This window comes from Ovis aries, chromosome 6 (genome assembly GCF_016772045.2).
Source record: "Ovis aries strain OAR_USU_Benz2616 breed Rambouillet chromosome 6, ARS-UI_Ramb_v3.0, whole genome shotgun sequence".
Taxonomy (NCBI): domain Eukaryota; kingdom Metazoa; phylum Chordata; class Mammalia; order Artiodactyla; family Bovidae; genus Ovis; species Ovis aries.
The window spans coordinates 26,703,885-26,720,373 of NC_056059.1; the positions used below are offsets into that span (position 1 = coordinate 26,703,885).

Here is a 16,489-nt window from a genome sequence, read left to right on the forward strand (position 1 = left end):
ATAATTCAAATGTACGGCTTCCTCACATTAAGCAGTGTCTTTTAAGCATACTGATTCTAGTAACAGTTGGATACAAAGGATAATGCTCACCTAAGTAATAGACAGCTTCACCCGTTATGTTCAGCAGAGTTAGATAATAAGCCTTCGGATGATACCAAAGAGTACTTCTTTTTGAAATGTTCACATGCAGGGTTTTTCAGAACAATTCAAACTAATCCTTATATCCAAGAGCATCCTGTTGCACCCAAGAGGAAATTGTTTTAGAACTGAAAAACTTTGTTCCACATCTCCACTGTTATCAGAGTATGCTCAAAGCATATTTTATCAAGGAAAACACAGGGTTGTGGGCCAGTATTTAATCAATTTTGCTTTGAGCACAGTATGGGTTCACTCTGGGTGGGGTGGTTAGCAAGATTCCAAGGAGCTAACAGGGCCGGGAGGGAGGAAGGGAGGACATTCCAGTGCACGTCACTCAGACATCTCCCCTCTAAGTTCTGGCCTTTTTGCTTTTCATCTGTGCTCCAGTCCTGGCACAAACTGGCAATAAAAGCTTTATTGTGTGGCACCTCCCATCTTTCCGTCAGAATGCACTCTTACGAGCAGCAAACTAATGTAAAGGTGGAATCTAAAGCTAAGTAGTGGGAGAGGGATGGTATGGTCTGTGGGCTCCCACCCACCGCATAGCAGCACATCCTGAGTTTGGTGAAGCCCTGTCATCCTAAGGGCACAGCCTCTGGTCTCTCTGTAGAACAACTGGTGATTTGAATTGCATTTCGTTTTGCCGAAGATGAGAGTTCCTAGCATATCAGCAACTTGATTGCTGGCAGCTGGCCCGTTTAGGGTCTTTTTTCAAATCCATGATTTTTGGATGCTTTTGTTCTGAGGTTTTCTGTATAATGCTTTTCAGTAGAGACATCCTACTATCAAAAAAGAAAGAAAAATTCCTTGAAGTCAGACAAATAACTACATCTCAATTTCTCTATATATCTAGAAATAGTTCAGGCACTCTGGAAGTTTCATGGAAGTAGGGAGTCACTCAGTGAATACCTACTGAGCACCAGAGATCAGCAGGTACTATTCTAGGAGCTGGAAATAGAAGTACAATATACAAATAAAGCAAATGATGCCATTACAGTTTGATATACTATTTATTTAGTTATTAATATGGACAGCCTCTTATGCAACATTATAGATATCTTTCAAAACCTAAAATACAGTCCACTATCCAGCCCAGGAGGAGACAATGAACAAGATCATTCTTACAGTAAATGTAGCATAAGCACTCACAATAATCTTCCTTTTCTTGGATATCAAAGGGAAGTCAGTCAAAAGGTTCTTTTACCTCCACTGGGGTTTTAACGTTCTTGAATGATAGCTATTTCAGAGTCAGAAGTCCATCTTCGAGCACCCCCCAGAGGTGTGCAGCATCAGTGTTGGAGAGCAAGGAGCCCGCCTTACCTTTCAGCTAGTATTCGTCAAACTTAAGCATACGGAGAAGGCAGGTATGTCACAGGGGTGTTCTGACTAATTTACAAAGATTGAGTTTCAAAGCTCTAAAAACCCGTGTGGTGGTGGTGGTAGTGGTAGTGGCAGTGAAGAGTATACTACATTTTGCCAAGGGGGTCTTCTCATCTTGAGTCTTGGCACTGTCACTTTTCCATTAGGCTTTAAGATCTACTGAAGTTCTCTGTGAAAAGCAGAGGTGGGAAGTGCGAACAGCTACGAGGATGAGGCCATCTGCAGAATGAACTGGACTGGCTGCTATGGCTTTTATAACCTGCTTCCTTTCTTTAGACAAACATTTCTGAAACTTTGTGTCCTGCGTATGTCTCACATAAAATTTAAAAGGGCTAAGACTGAGGAAACTTCTGGCTCTCAAGCTGGATGATAAAAAACAAAATCCATTCTCCAATGAGCTATACTCAAATTTCTCAGCTGAAAACAAATGCCAAGTGATTTTTAAAGACGTGTGCTGGACAATATTAACTGATGGAAGAAATTCTGAGGTGAAACTGTACATATACCAAAATCTAAAATACAGGCAAAAAACAAGATGTATAATATTCTTCAACCCCTTAAGTTTTATGTTGAAAACTACAAATGTTTTCAGCATCAGGCTACTGATGATGGCCAATTAAATATGAAATTAAAAAAACCTCAGGAAGTCTTGCAAGTTTGTGGCAGTTTCAAGAGACTACAAAGGAAGAAGAAGAAACCATAGGGTAAAGAGTGAGAGCGTTGGACTTTATTTAACTCTAGGTACCACGGATTTGACATTAGTAGGTAAGACTAACAAATAAGCAGCCATACAGGTTTTTTGGTCACTGTGCTTTCCAAGCACCAATAAATGGAGCTATTTTTACGATTCAATCCCATCGTTCATGAGCTAATCAGATCCTGCTGCGTTCTCACTTGTTTCCAATTTACCAGCACGTTAGTATGCAGTTTACCAAGGGTGAGGAGCAAGTCACTGTGTAGTACCAAGTTTACGTCATCACAGGACTACAACATGCACATCCTACTTAATGGAGCTCAAGCAACAGGAATACAAGAAAACAGTTATGGGTGGAGACTGGTTCTTGACAAATTCATGTTCACACTAACTAATGGGTTTAGAAATCTTATTGGGCAGGTACCTACAGCAGTTCTTCGGTTGGCATTGGAACGTTACACGCATGCACAAGTGATGTGGAAGAGGATGAGGCCGAAGAGGCAGCTGGATGGAGGACAAAGGGGAAATGAGAGGAGTGTCGGGGAGGGGCAGTTCTCAGCTCTCCACAGCCAGTCTCTGCTCTGTGAGAGAGGCCTGCTGAGCGACGCTTTTGTTCTCATGACTGCGAAGTTTAGACACAACGTCTAGAAAGGCCAGATCCTGAACTTTCTTGTGCAGGGATTCTGGAAGACAAAAAACAGGACAACAGGTATGCTTCCATTAGCGTGTTCTGCTCTTACTATACACACTACCCAAAGCATATACCCAGAATGCTTGGTTAAATGATGCTGTTATAAAAACAGATGTTTTAAATTTTGTGGCAAATGAAAAGGCTTTACCTCTCCAGAGGGAGGGGAAACATGCATACTTACAACCGATTCATGTTGCTGTACAGCGGAACCCAACACAACACTGTAAAGCAATCATCCTCCAGTTAAAAGTTACACCTCACCTCCTTTCAACAAATTTCTGTGATGGTAGACTCCTTTTCAGAGTTCCTATCTTCTTCTTTCTCTTGCTCTATTTAACTTCAATTACAGTACAATACAGGATTCCTCTCAAGGCCATAAGTTTTATGTAATTAGCATTCCTCAAACTGGTGTGTTTATTTTGATAAAACTGAGGTATAAGACCAGCTGGAGTAGCAATACTCAGAATAGATTTTGAAATACTTGATATTTCTAGAGCATTCCATCCAAAAGCAGCAGAAAACACTTTCAAGTGCACACGGAACATTCTCCAGGACTGACCCCATGTTGGGCCACACAGTGAGCCTGGTAAATTTAAGAATCGTGAAATCATATCAAGTATCTTTTCTGACACAATGCAATGAGACTGGAAACTAACTACAGGAAAAACTGTAAAACACACACATGTGGAAGCTGAACAATATGGTATCAAACAACCACTAGCTCACTGAAGAAATCAAAGAGGAAATTTAAAAAAGAAATACCTAGAGACAAATGAAAACAAAAGCAAATAATCCAAAACCTATGGGACACAGCAAAATCAGTTCTGAGGGAAGTTTACTGCGATACGATCTTACCTCAGGAAACAAGAAAAATCTCAATCTATTTGCATCTAATGCAACTAGAGAAAGAAGAACAAAAACCCAAAGTCAGTGGGAAGAAAGAAAGACTTAGCAGAAATAAATGTGACAGAGATGAAGGAAACAGAAAGCTTCTTTGAAAAGATAAAAATTGATAAACCTTTAGCCAGACTTGTCAAGAAAAATGGAGAAGGCTCAAATCAATAAAATTTAAAATGAAAAAGATTATAATAGACACCACAGAAATACAAAGGATCATGAGACCACTACAAGAAACTATATACCAATAAAATGGACAGCCTAGAAGAAATGGACAAATTCTTAGGTACAATCTCCCAAGACTGGTCTGTTTATATTTTCCATTTCTTCCTGGTATAGTCACAAGTGATGAAATGGAAAATATGATTAAAAACCTCCCAACAAAAGTCCAGGACCAGATGGCTTCACAGGTGAATTCTATCAAGTATTTAGAGAAAAGTTAACACCTATCTTTCTTAAACTAGTCCAAAAAATCAACAGGAACACTCTCAAACATTCTATGAAGCCATCATGCCTGATACCAAAACCAAAGATATCACCAAAAAAGAAATTTACAGGCCTGTATCACTGATGATCACAGACACAAAAATCCTCAACAAAATATTAGCAAACCAAATCCAACAATACAGTAAAAGGTTTACCTGAAACTGTCACAACACTGTTAAAATTTTTTTTTATATTGGAGTATAATAATGATTAAGTCAGGGGTATGTAATGTACACTATAGGGAATATAGTCAATGATATTGCATTAATTTTGTATGGTGACAGATGGTTTATTAGACTTATAGTGGTGATCAATTCATAACAATGAATATATATAAATTTATATATATATAAATGTTGAATTGCTATGTTGTATACCTGAAGATAATATTGTATGTCAACTATATTTTAAAAAAAATTAAAGAACAAACACAAATTCAATACATTAAAAAAAAACTCAATACATTAAAAAGATCATACATCATGATCAAGTGGGATTTATCCCAGGGATGCAACACAACAAATTAAAGGATAAAAACCATATGATCATCTCACTAGATAAAGAAGCTTTTGACAAAATTCAAGACCTATTTATGATAAAAACTCTCCAGAAAGTGGGCATAGAGGGAACAGACCTCAACATAATAAGGGCCATATAAAACAAACCCATCTTACATCACAATACCAAAATTAAGTCATAATAGATCAGAGACCTGAACATAAGAGCTAAAACTCTAAGAAACTTAAAACTAAAAAACTTAAAAACCTAGGCAACAAAAGGAAAAAGAGAAACTGGACTTCATCAAAATCAAAAACTTCTGGGTGTCAAAGGACACGACGGTGAAAAGGCAATTCTTGAAACAGGTGAAAATATGTGTGAATCATATGTCCAATAAGGATATAATATACAGGACATATAAAGAACTTCAACAACCAACAAGAAACAACCCAAATAAAAAATAGGCAAAAGGATTTGAATAAACATTTCATCAAGAAGATAAGGTATACAAATGGCCAATGAGCAACTAAAGATCCCCAACATCACTAATCATTAGGGAAAAGCAAATCAAAATTACAGTTAAGTTAATACCTGACACCCATTAGGATGGCTCTCAAGACAGAAGAGCGTATCAGTGAGGATGTATAAACGGGAATCTACGTGCGCTTCTGGTGGGAATGTAAAAATGGTGCAGCCACTGTGGAAAAGAGTACAGTGTTTCCTCAAAAATTAAACACAGAATTGCTGTACGGCCTAGCAATTCCCCTTTTGTATATGTATGCAAACTAACTGAAAGAAGGAACTCGTATTTGTGTACCTATGTTCCGAGCGGCATTACAACAGCCAAAAGGTGAAAAGAATCCAAATGCCCACTGACTGGGTGAATGGATAAACAAAGCCTTAAGAAAGAATGGAGTTCTGACACGCTACACAGAGATGAGCCGTGAAAATAGCATGCTAAGGGAAAATAAGCCAGACACAAAAGAAAAAATATTGTCTGGTTCCATTTACACAGGGTACAAAGAATAGTCAAATTCATAAAGATAGAAAATAAAACTGTGGTTGCTAAAAGCTGGGGAGAGGGGTGGCTAGGGAGTTATTGTTTGAAGTGTATAGACTTTCAGTTTGGAAAGAAGAAAAAGGCCTGGAGGAGAATGATAGGGATGACTGCACAGAGATAAGAATGAACTTAATCTATTGGACTCTACACTTAAAATGGTTCAAATGGCAAATTACATGTATATTTTACATTAAAAAATATCCGAACAATCATGAACATGCTTGAAACAAATGATATCAGCTAGGAAACAGATGATATAAAGAACAGAAATTTTTGGAACTCAGAACTATATACATGTATATGTATATTGCATATATACACAGAAGTAGAATTGCTAGGTCATATAATAATTCTGTTTAATTTTTTTGAAGAGACACTGTACTCTTTTCCACAGTGGCTGCAATAAATAGCTTGATAGGCTCAAGAACAGAATGGAAAAGACGGAAGAAATAATCAGTGAACTGTAAGACAAAGCAATACAAATTACCCAATCTGAACAAAAGAGAGGTGATAAGCTGGGGAAAAAAAAAATGAACAAAACTTCAGAGCCTTGAGGGATATAACTAAACAGCTCACATTTGTGTCATGAGAGGCCTTGAAGGACAAGAGGAATAGGGTGGGACTGAAAAAGTACCTGAAGAAATATGATTAAGGACTTTCCAAATTTAGCAAAAGACAAAAAGCCTATACAGTCAAGAAGCTGAACAAACCTTACATAGGATAATCCCAGAGAAATTCACGCCAAGGCAAAGTATAATCAAACTTTTGAAAACTATTAACAAAAGAAACTCTTAGGTCACAAATGACACCTTATCTACAAGGGAAAAACAAACCCGGAGATGATGGGTTTCTCATAAGAAACCACGGAGGCCTGAAGAAAGTGGCACAACATTTTCAAGTTTTGAAAGAAAAGAACTGTCAACCTAGAATTCTATACAGAGAAAATATTTTTAGAAATGAAGAGGAAATCAAGATATGCTCAAAGAAAATGAATAAGTGAGGAATTATAAACGAAATGAGAATTTGTTACAAGCAGACCTAACTTAAAATAATGGCTAAAGGAGATTATTTAAACAGGAAGAGAATGTTTTTTTTTAAAAAAGCAATCTTGGAACATCAGAAAGAAAGAACAGATATAGCAAAGACACAGATAATACAATAGCTTTCCTTTTCTCAAGCGTTTTCTGGATTATGTTTGATGCTTGAAAACAAAAATTATAACAACACTCATGTGGTTCTAAGTGCATAAAGGGGAACTATCACTAAATTGAAAAGACACACGCACCAGCACCTCCATGCTTACTGCAGCATTATTTACAAAAACCAAGATACAGCAGCAATGTGAGTGTCCAAGGATAGATGAATGAGTAAAGAAATGATGGTGTGTTTGTACAATGGAATACTATTCAGCCATGAAAAAGAATAAAATCTTGCCATTTATGACAATATGGCTGGACCTTGAGGGACTATTCTAAGTGAAATGAGACAAAGAAAGATAAAATACCACACGATCTCTCTTATATGTGGAATCTAAATACCAAGTTCATTAGATACGGAGAACAGATTGGTGGTTACAAGGGGCAGGGATTGGGGGTTGGAGGAATGGGCAAATTTTTTTTTTTTTTAGTTTAAATATTAAAAACTACAGTAATAAAAAAAATATAAAGAAACAGTAAATGATTTTTGCTTACTGATTAAGCAACACACACTTTTTCCCCCACTGTTCTCCAACTTGGATTTCATATTACAAAAAAACAAACTTACCAGTAAAGCAAATAATATTTTTATTTTTGTCTAACAGAACAAAAATAGAAAAGAAAATTCAGAAAATACCCAAAGACAATACTCTCTAACTAACTAAAGACTTAACACAAGAGCCTCTTGACCATTTATTTTATTTATTGGTCCAATTGAGAATGGATGCGCTCTTTTTAAGGAAAACTGTAACATCTGGGGGGTTGCCCAAGCAGGATGTATGGAAAATATCAGCAATTACCCAAAGCAGAGGAATACTGCGGCATTAGTCAGTATAGCAGAACACAACAGAAAACACTAACATGGGCGATGCAGACAAGAGCCACGTCAGCAACATCCAAAGAGACGGCGCCCAAGCCAAGGGATTCCGTGATTCCAGCTCCTTTAGCACAGCTGACACAGCTGCAGAGAAAGCCACACGGACCTGATGCCATTACACAGTCCCCTCAGTTAACTCTCCTTGTTCTGATCAAAGCTCATCAAGCGGCCCTTGGCGCCTGTCTGCCCTGAAGGAGTCAATTCACCAGACATGCATCTGCGGTGTTCTGAGCTCAGTGGCAGTCATACTTCTCATTATAAAGGGGTAAACCACCATTCTGGTTTTGTACCTGGATGAGGTGACCCTATCCCAAGAGACAGATCCACCCTTGGTGTATGCACAAAAAAGTCCATCTAGAAACTCAACCCTGCCCATCAAGGCTCAATTCCAGAGAGGCTTTCCTGATACTCACCCGCCTCTACTGCCCACCATCTTGGCTGTTACCATCACCTTGGAAGTTGCTAACCAGACAGGACTACTGACATTCACCACTCCTCACCCAGCACCACTGCAATGTGGTGCTTATTTCCTTCACAGTCTTGGCTTCCTTGTCTAACAAATGGTAGTAATGATACTGACAACCAACTCTGGATGAAATTATGTAATCCTCAAGCATTAAAAAAAAAAAAAAGGGTAGTGGATGATAGAGTGGATTAAAAACACATGACCTAAAAACACGCTGCCTACACTTCAAATACAAGATACAGCAGACTGAATCTAAAAGGGTAGGAAAGAACCAAGTGAATGTTATTCAAAAGAAAGTAGGAGTAGCTATATTAATATCACATAGACTTCAGAGCAAAGATTACTACCAGAGACAGGGAGAAATGTTACATATGGATGAAAAGGTAAATTCTCTAGGAAGGCACAGTGATCCTAAAGGTGATGCACCTACCAAGAGAGCTGCAAAATATATGAAGCAAAACCTGATAGAACTGAAGGGAGGTAAAGACAGATCAACATTTACAGCTGGAAACTTCAACACCGCTCTCTCAATAATTGACAGAAATAGTAGAAAATCAGCAAGAGTATATCAATAGAAACACCACTGCCAAGCAAAAGGATCTTACATTTATAACACTCACCACTCAGTAACAGCAGGATGCATGTCCTTCTCCAGTGTCCATGAAAGATATACCAAGATATGCCAATCTCTTGAACCAATTACTTAGCTGATATCATGGTACACAAAATCAGAACTTGTTCTTTATATAAAATAATATTTTAGGGTTAATGAAACTTAAACCTATTAATTTCTTAACTGACTTTTACCTATAGTGTGCTATATAATTTTTATTACTAAGAATCTTTTGAAAGTATTTGCAATGTAAATGTAACCCTATATCTTCCATAAATTTTTAATGCTTTTAAAACCCAAAGCCACCATTTACTATTATTTTATATTTAATGTCAACCATATGTTGATGAATATCAAATGACAGAGGAAACACGTACCAGATCCCATGAGAGCACAGATCAGGACCATGGAATTGTACTTGATTTCAGGAGCACTTCTCTCATCTGCTAGCAGCCTGTGCAAGATCTGTACAAGTTGAGCACTTTCTAGGTCTTTCTCAGCAGTACCTGGAACATGAAATAATTAAAGCATCAGTTATATTCACTGGGTATAAACCTGGTACAGTCTGGCTAAACACTGCTTCCCCTTTTAGAAAATGATCATGTCAAACCTTCTGAAAGGAACTGATAAGCAGAAAAGATGGTATGATAGATAAGACTATGTACTGTCACCATCTTCAAAAATTATCATGACCAAATAGGCATATGAAAAGATGTTCAACATCGCTAGTTATCAGAGAAATGGGAACCAAAACCACAGTGAGATATCACCTCACACCTGTCAGAATGGCCACCATCAAAAAATCCACAAACAACAAATGCTGGAGAGGGTGCGGAGAGAAGGGAACCCTGGACTGTTGGTGGGAATGTAAATCAGTAGAGCCATGATGGAGAACAGTATGGAGGCTCCTTAGAAAGCTAAAAATAGAACTACCCTATGACCCTGCAATCCCAACTCCTGGGGCATATATCCGGAGAAAAGCATGGCCCCAAAAGACACATGCACCCCAACGTTCATTGCAGCACTCTTTACAATAGCCAAGACACGGAAACAACCTCAATGTCCATCCACAGAGGAATGGATAAAGAAGATGCGGTGTATATATACACACACACAATGGAATATTACCCCGCCATTAACAGGAATGAAATAAGGCCATTTGTAGCAACATGGATGGACCTAGAGAGTGCCATACTGAATGAAGTCAGTCAGACAGAGAAGGAGAAATAGCGTACGACATCCCTTTACGTGGAATCTAAAACAAAATGATACAAATGAATTTACTTACAAAACACAAAGAGACTCACAGACTTAGAAAACAAACTCATGGTTGCCAGGGGGAAGGGATAGTTTAGAACTCTGGGAAAGTCGTGTACACACTGTGATATTTAAAATGGATAACCAACAAGGACCTATTCTATAGCATATGGAACTCTGCTCAATGTTATGCGCCAGCCTGGATGTGAGGGGGATTTGGGGGAGAACGGATACATGTATATGTATGGCTGAGTCCCCTCCCTATTCACCTGACACTATCACAACTTTGTTAATTAGTTATACCTCAATACAAAATGTTTTTGGTGTTAAAAAAAAATTAAATTATTATGGCCAATTGTGTATTCTCTGTCTCTCTTCTTATCCACCTATTCTCACCCACTCCAAGGTATTTTGGAGCAAATCCTATAGTCACATAAGTTCCTCTATATGTATTCTAAAATGTATCTTTAAGAGAACGGTACCCTGCAAATCCTATCAAAATCCCAATAGGATTTTCTAGAGAAAATAGGTAAGCTTATACTAAAATCTGTGTGGGAAACCACAGGTCCTAAAAGAGGTAAACAATCTTGATAAAGAAGAATAAAGTGGGAGGAATTTCTCTACTTGATATGAAGATCACTACATAGGTACAGTTATCAAGACAGTGTGGTGTTGGTAGAGAGACAGACACATAGGACAAAGGAACTGAAAGAAGATCCTGGAAGCAGATCCACAGAAATATGCTCAACCGATTTTTGACGAAATCAATTCAGAGGAGGAAAGACAGCCTTTTCAACAAATGGTGCTGGGGCAAGTAGATCCATAAGCAAGGAAAAAAGAAAAAAAAAAAGAAACCCTGACCCAAATCTCACATTTTATATAGATATTAACTAAAAAAGGATCACAGACTTAAATGTAAAACTACAGGACTTTCAGGACACAAATAATCCTTAAAAGTCAATAGTTTAAAAAAAAATTAGAAAATTGGCAAAAGACACAGGTATTTCACCAAGGAATATATAAGATGGAAAAGAAGTACATAAAGATGTTCAATGTCTGTAGTTTTAAAAATTAGGGATAATATTAAATATTGGTGAGGGTAAAGAGAAAACTAGGTCAGTTATACAGTGCTGGCAGGAATGTAATGTTTTCCAGAGCCACTCTCATAAACAGTTTGTTATTTCTTAAAAAATCAAATATGCCGTTATCATACAACCTAGCAGTTATAACTCCTAGGCATTTATCCAGAAAAATGAAAATTTGTGTTTACATAAAATCCTATACATGAATGTTCTTTGCAGCATTATTTTTAAAAGTCCCAAAGTAGAATCAGCCCAGACGTCCTTCAATAGGTGAATGGTTAAACAAGTCGTGGTACATACAAATCATAAAATGCTATTCAGTAATGAGAAGGGATAAACTATAGACACACATCAATGACGAAATTACGCTGATGAAAAAAAGCCAATTTCAAAAGGTCATATACGATTCCATTCATAAATTTCTGAAATGAAAAAAAAAATTTAGAAATGAAGGGTAGGTTAGTGGTTTCTAGGGATTAGGAGGGTAGGAGGCAGATGAGTGTCCTTATGAATGGAGGATCCTTGTGGAGTTAGAACTGTTCATATACATCTACACAGGTGATCAAACTGAATTTAACATAAATAGAAATTGAGTACAAGTAAAACTGGGGAAGTCTGAACTAGAGGTAAATTTTATCAGGGGTTGGGATGTTATACTAGGTTTGCAAAATGTTACCACTGGGCAAAACTGGGCAAACTGTAAAGGCATCTTTATTATCTCTTTTAACTGCATGTGAATTTACAATTACCAAAAAAACAACAAAAAAAGGACTCTTTAAAATGTTGCTTTAATACTATTATCATACAAAAATTTTATAATTCCTTAATCGTATCTCAAAACCTGAAAGGATACAGGTTTGGAAAAATATGGTTTTCAAAGTGTGTCATATATTAAAAAGGTAGTATGGCCTTCTTTTTAATCTTAGGCTCAAGGAGCCTAGGAAACACTAGCTGATAATGATAACAAATGTGATTATGTATTATCATTTTATATAGTTCTATGGTAAAGTAATCTGACTTAGGCAAATGCTCAGTTATTAAGAAGAAGGCAAAATTAAAGCCTATTTAGAAGATACTAGTAATGCAGGGCACAAGACCAGATTCACCCCAGGTTGGTAGGTCAAGGATCTTCTAAAATTGCTTCATCACTGTAAGCCATTTTACGAAATCAAGTCATGAACTCTCTTTGGCATTCAGTGTCCTCACCAATTCTCACCTCTTCATCATAGTTTCTGATAAAGTCATCTCCCCTACCCATGGAGGAAATCATAGGCTAGGCCAGGACTCACACTGACCTCCACAGCATCTTTAACGTAAGTGACCCAAGTGACATACATCTTCTTGAAGTCTTGTGTGTGCATGCGTGCATGCTTAGTTGTATCTGACTCTTTGTGACCCTATGGACCGTAGCCCCCCAGGCTCCTCTGTCCATGAAATTTTCCAGGCTAGAATACTGGAGCGGGTTGCCATGTCCTCCTCCAGGGGATCTTCCCAACCCAGGGATGGAACCCACACCTCCTGCATCTCCTCCTTTGGGAGGCAGATTCTTTACCACTGAGCCACCTGGGAAGCTTGAAGTCTTTTCTAGCTTTAACATTCAAGAAACTTTTACATCCTATGATTTTTTTTTAAAATTATATATGGTTTTAAAGTTTATAACCTGTTAAGAGGACAAAAAATTCAAATCTCTCATACCTGAAATCTGAGTAAATCTGACACTAGAGGAAGATATACCACTTTTGCCTTTTAGCTTCTCCTTCCTGAGAATTCCCCACAGTGAGAGTTATGGACGTAAGTCATCACTTAGAACTGAAGCGACCAGTTAACAGCATTTACCCGAGAATCTCTGGACGGAACAGGACATGCCTACTATGTCTACAGGCCTCCTTGTGTAAGGCAGCCTCAGGTCTTACCTCAGGCCACCCGACTTTCATTGTCTCCAGCTGACTACGTATCAGAGCTTGGTTCCTGACACAAAGTTGCCTCCCATAAACTATTTGTCTATGAGTCAGCTTTTCCTGAAGAATTCTGAGTAACAGGGATGCTGCCACGAAGAGACTAACTGAATCATTTAGACTCTGCTTTGGGGGAATTCTGAGTGTACATACATAGAAGAGTGACATAAAAGGTGAACATTTAGAATGAAGGTGATGCTGTAAAGCAATAGGAACCATGGTGGCCGAGACCAGACCAGCAAGAGACAGAATCAGCAGTGTAGACAGAAGAGGCTCTCAGTGGCTGGAAGAGCAGCTGACGCTAAGCTTGCTATTGTATTCTAAATATTATTTCATTTTCCCATGAGGCCTGCTGAAATTCCCTAAGTGCCTAAAATTTGAGATATCATTTAAAAGTCAAACTAACATTAAAGCATTGCCTTAAAAATGTCACCAAAAGGACAACCAAAAGGGACACCTACGGTGACAATCTTATAGAGTATGATTTTCCATATACTCAGATATAGTATAGACACACACTGGCAAAATGCTTCTAGTCAAAGGTTTTGTCTGACTTCTATTCCACTCCTGTGCTTCCTTTCATCCAAGATAAAAATAGGAGAAAATAAGTTTGTCACTGGGGTACTTACCCAATTCTAAAGCTGCTATTAGTGCCAAAGCAACAAGGGCTTCATTCTGCATTATTACATGTTCACTAGTTGCCATGGTAACTAGATGCTTGATGCCACCACTTTGTACAATGGTTTTAATTACATCCTACAATAAATAAGTATCATGAAATTATAAACTTTAATTTTAAACATAAACTGCATTACAATCAATCAATTCACTGTTGAGTGGTTTTCTGACAGTTTCCCTATGAATCATTACATTTAACCATATTTTTTTTTTCTTCACAGAAGAGAAGGAAAAAGCTTTTAGCTTTAAATAAATTCAAAGATGACAACTTAAATTACCTAAGCAAAAAAGACCACTGCAGTTCATACCAAGGAAGAGAGTTCCAGAAGCTAACAAACAAAAGTGCCACAGACCCAAATGTTCACCTACCATGAGATCAACAAAACAGAATAAATCTTGGAATAATAATAATAAAAAGTTCCTTTCAAATTTTTATTATTAATATAATACCAGGTGGCTGCCTTTCAGATGAACCAGGTGACGCTTTTTATGTATATATGTATGCATGTATCTATTTAGTCTTAAAACCTCTGTTGTATCTGACAAAGTAAGATTACATACAACAGGACTCGAGGAGAACTTAAACCAAAATTCTGTCTCCCTAATTTCTCACAGTACCTTCAACTCTGTCCTTTCCTGTGGCAGGGGGCAGTGGGCTCCAGACTCAATAAATCTCACTGACTCTGAGCAAATTACAAAAGCTCTCTGAATCGCAGAGATTTCACTTGAGATAATGTAAGTGTCTATCTCATAGGTTTTTGTTATACAAAATTATTACATGAAAAGCACACATAAAAGTATACAGCAAAGGCTAGATGAAAAGAAATGGCTACACTTATTTCTAGCACTCACTTTTGTCTTCATCTCACTTAGGGTTTTGTTGCGTTCAAACTCAAGTTCTTGTTGGCCTAACCGCCACATGTAACAGGAATCTGAGAGTTCCAGATCCAGATGCCAAAACATGTCTGTCTGATTTAATCTAGTTAACAGAATTATGGTTTGCCTAAACGAAACCACTGGTAAGAGACCTCATGGAATGGAGCAAAGAATTATGGTAAAGACTCCAAGAAGGACAGAAGAGTGATTTGGGAATAAGCAAGTTAGTTGGAATGTCAGTTCTTCCCATAGTCTCTCATTTTGATGAATGACATGATGACCCCACCTGGTCCTAAGCCCCAAACGTGGAATTCTCTAAAACCTCCTTCTCCTTTGACCCCAATGTTGAATTCTGTCAATTCTACCACCCTCATCTTTCTCAAATCCTTCTCTTCTTTTCCATCCTCACTGCTTCTATTAGGCTGAACTATATGCTATTTATTTCTTTGTGTCAAAATGGTCGAGTAACAGCAATTTCAAATTACTCAACCCAAATCCTTAGTTCAGCCCTTCATCATCTTGCATCTATATTTTTGAAATAGCTTTGTGTTCCTTGCCCCTAGTAAATAAGCCGTAGAGTCATCTTTCTAGGAAAACCAAATAATGGCACCCTGCTGCTTAAAATCCTTTGGGAGCGTTTTAATTCTCTACAGAATCAACCGGGCACAAAGTTCATCTTAATGCCCACTTCTCTCCCCCCTTTGGTGACTGTCTCTGGGCCCAAGAGAGCACAGTTATGATGGAGAAGAGGTAAAAGGAGGACCACAGGAGTTAATTTTGCTATCCTTTCTCAATACTTTCCATCTCGTCAACAATACACTTGGTCCTGTACTGGTGCCAATGAAATGGATGGGCTTTCAGGCTGCTCTAGGTGAGACAGGTGGTAGGAAGGTCCAAGTTACCAGCTGTTTTTGCTCCAGGGAAAGACACCCAGAGATAGCATGTGATGGGGAGGAATATTCCTGTGATCAACCAGCTGGATAGCTACTGTGGTGAAGTCAATTATTTATATGAAGGAGATTTACTCAAGACAAGGAGTACGTTTAAGATTTTTTTCTTGCCATCTTCTTTTAATCTGTTTCATAAATAAATGGATGGTTTCCTCAGACTTACTTTTGATTTACTGTGTCGTATGAGGGCAGAGAGCAGTCTGTTTGACTCTCCCATCACACCAGCATGATCTTTGGCTTCACACCATTCTACCAAACGCTCCACTAATTTAACATTTTTTCCCAGTTGTTCAGCAGCTTCTGCTATAGGAAAGAAGGCAAACCACAAAGGAATGAATCAATAATAGGCAATCAACTAAAACAGCTAGTTAAAGATGTGAGAGTGTGAAGGAAAATTACAGGTCTAAAAAACAGAACACAACAATTTTGTTAAATAAGAACTACAAAATACTCTGCATCTAATGGATTGAGATTTTTTATATAAAGTTATGGACTTTTATAAAAAATGGAATAACTTTATACTCTTTTGGCTCAGCTTGGTAGTCTGTTAGTACTCTGGAAAACTGTACCAAACAGTTTTCAGCAGTACTCTAAGGAGTCAATACATATAAAGTTTAGAATTTAGAAATAAATAAATACAACTCATTCCGAGGATTAGTTTTCATTGTTTCTGTAAACAGAAACATGATCTCCCT

The 16,489-nt window shown here is 37.7% G+C and overlaps 1 protein-coding gene across 7 annotated transcripts in view; it reads right to left on the bottom strand.

Annotated features, from left to right (window-relative positions):
• Positions 1 to 1,129: 1,129 nt before the first annotated feature.
• Positions 1,130 to 16,489, bottom strand: part of RAP1GDS1 (Rap1 GTPase-GDP dissociation stimulator 1) — a 154,630-nt gene continuing 139,270 nt past the window's right edge. For 4 of the 7 annotated variants that reach the window (XM_027970869.3, XM_004009686.6, XM_012179650.5 and 1 more), the window contains 4 exons: positions 15,958 to 16,097; positions 13,920 to 14,046; positions 9,374 to 9,502; positions 1,130 to 2,895 (listed from right to left, as the gene is read on the bottom strand). In XM_027970869.3, the coding sequence (XP_027826670.1) occupies positions 2,768 to 2,895; positions 9,374 to 9,502; positions 13,920 to 14,046; positions 15,958 to 16,097 (524 nt within the window). In that variant the 3' untranslated portion in view covers positions 1,130 to 2,767. The remainder of the gene's footprint in view (positions 2,896 to 9,373; positions 9,503 to 13,919; positions 14,047 to 15,957; positions 16,098 to 16,489) is intronic. The other 3 variants (XM_060416868.1, XM_060416867.1, XM_012179649.5) reach the window with 1 other exon arrangement.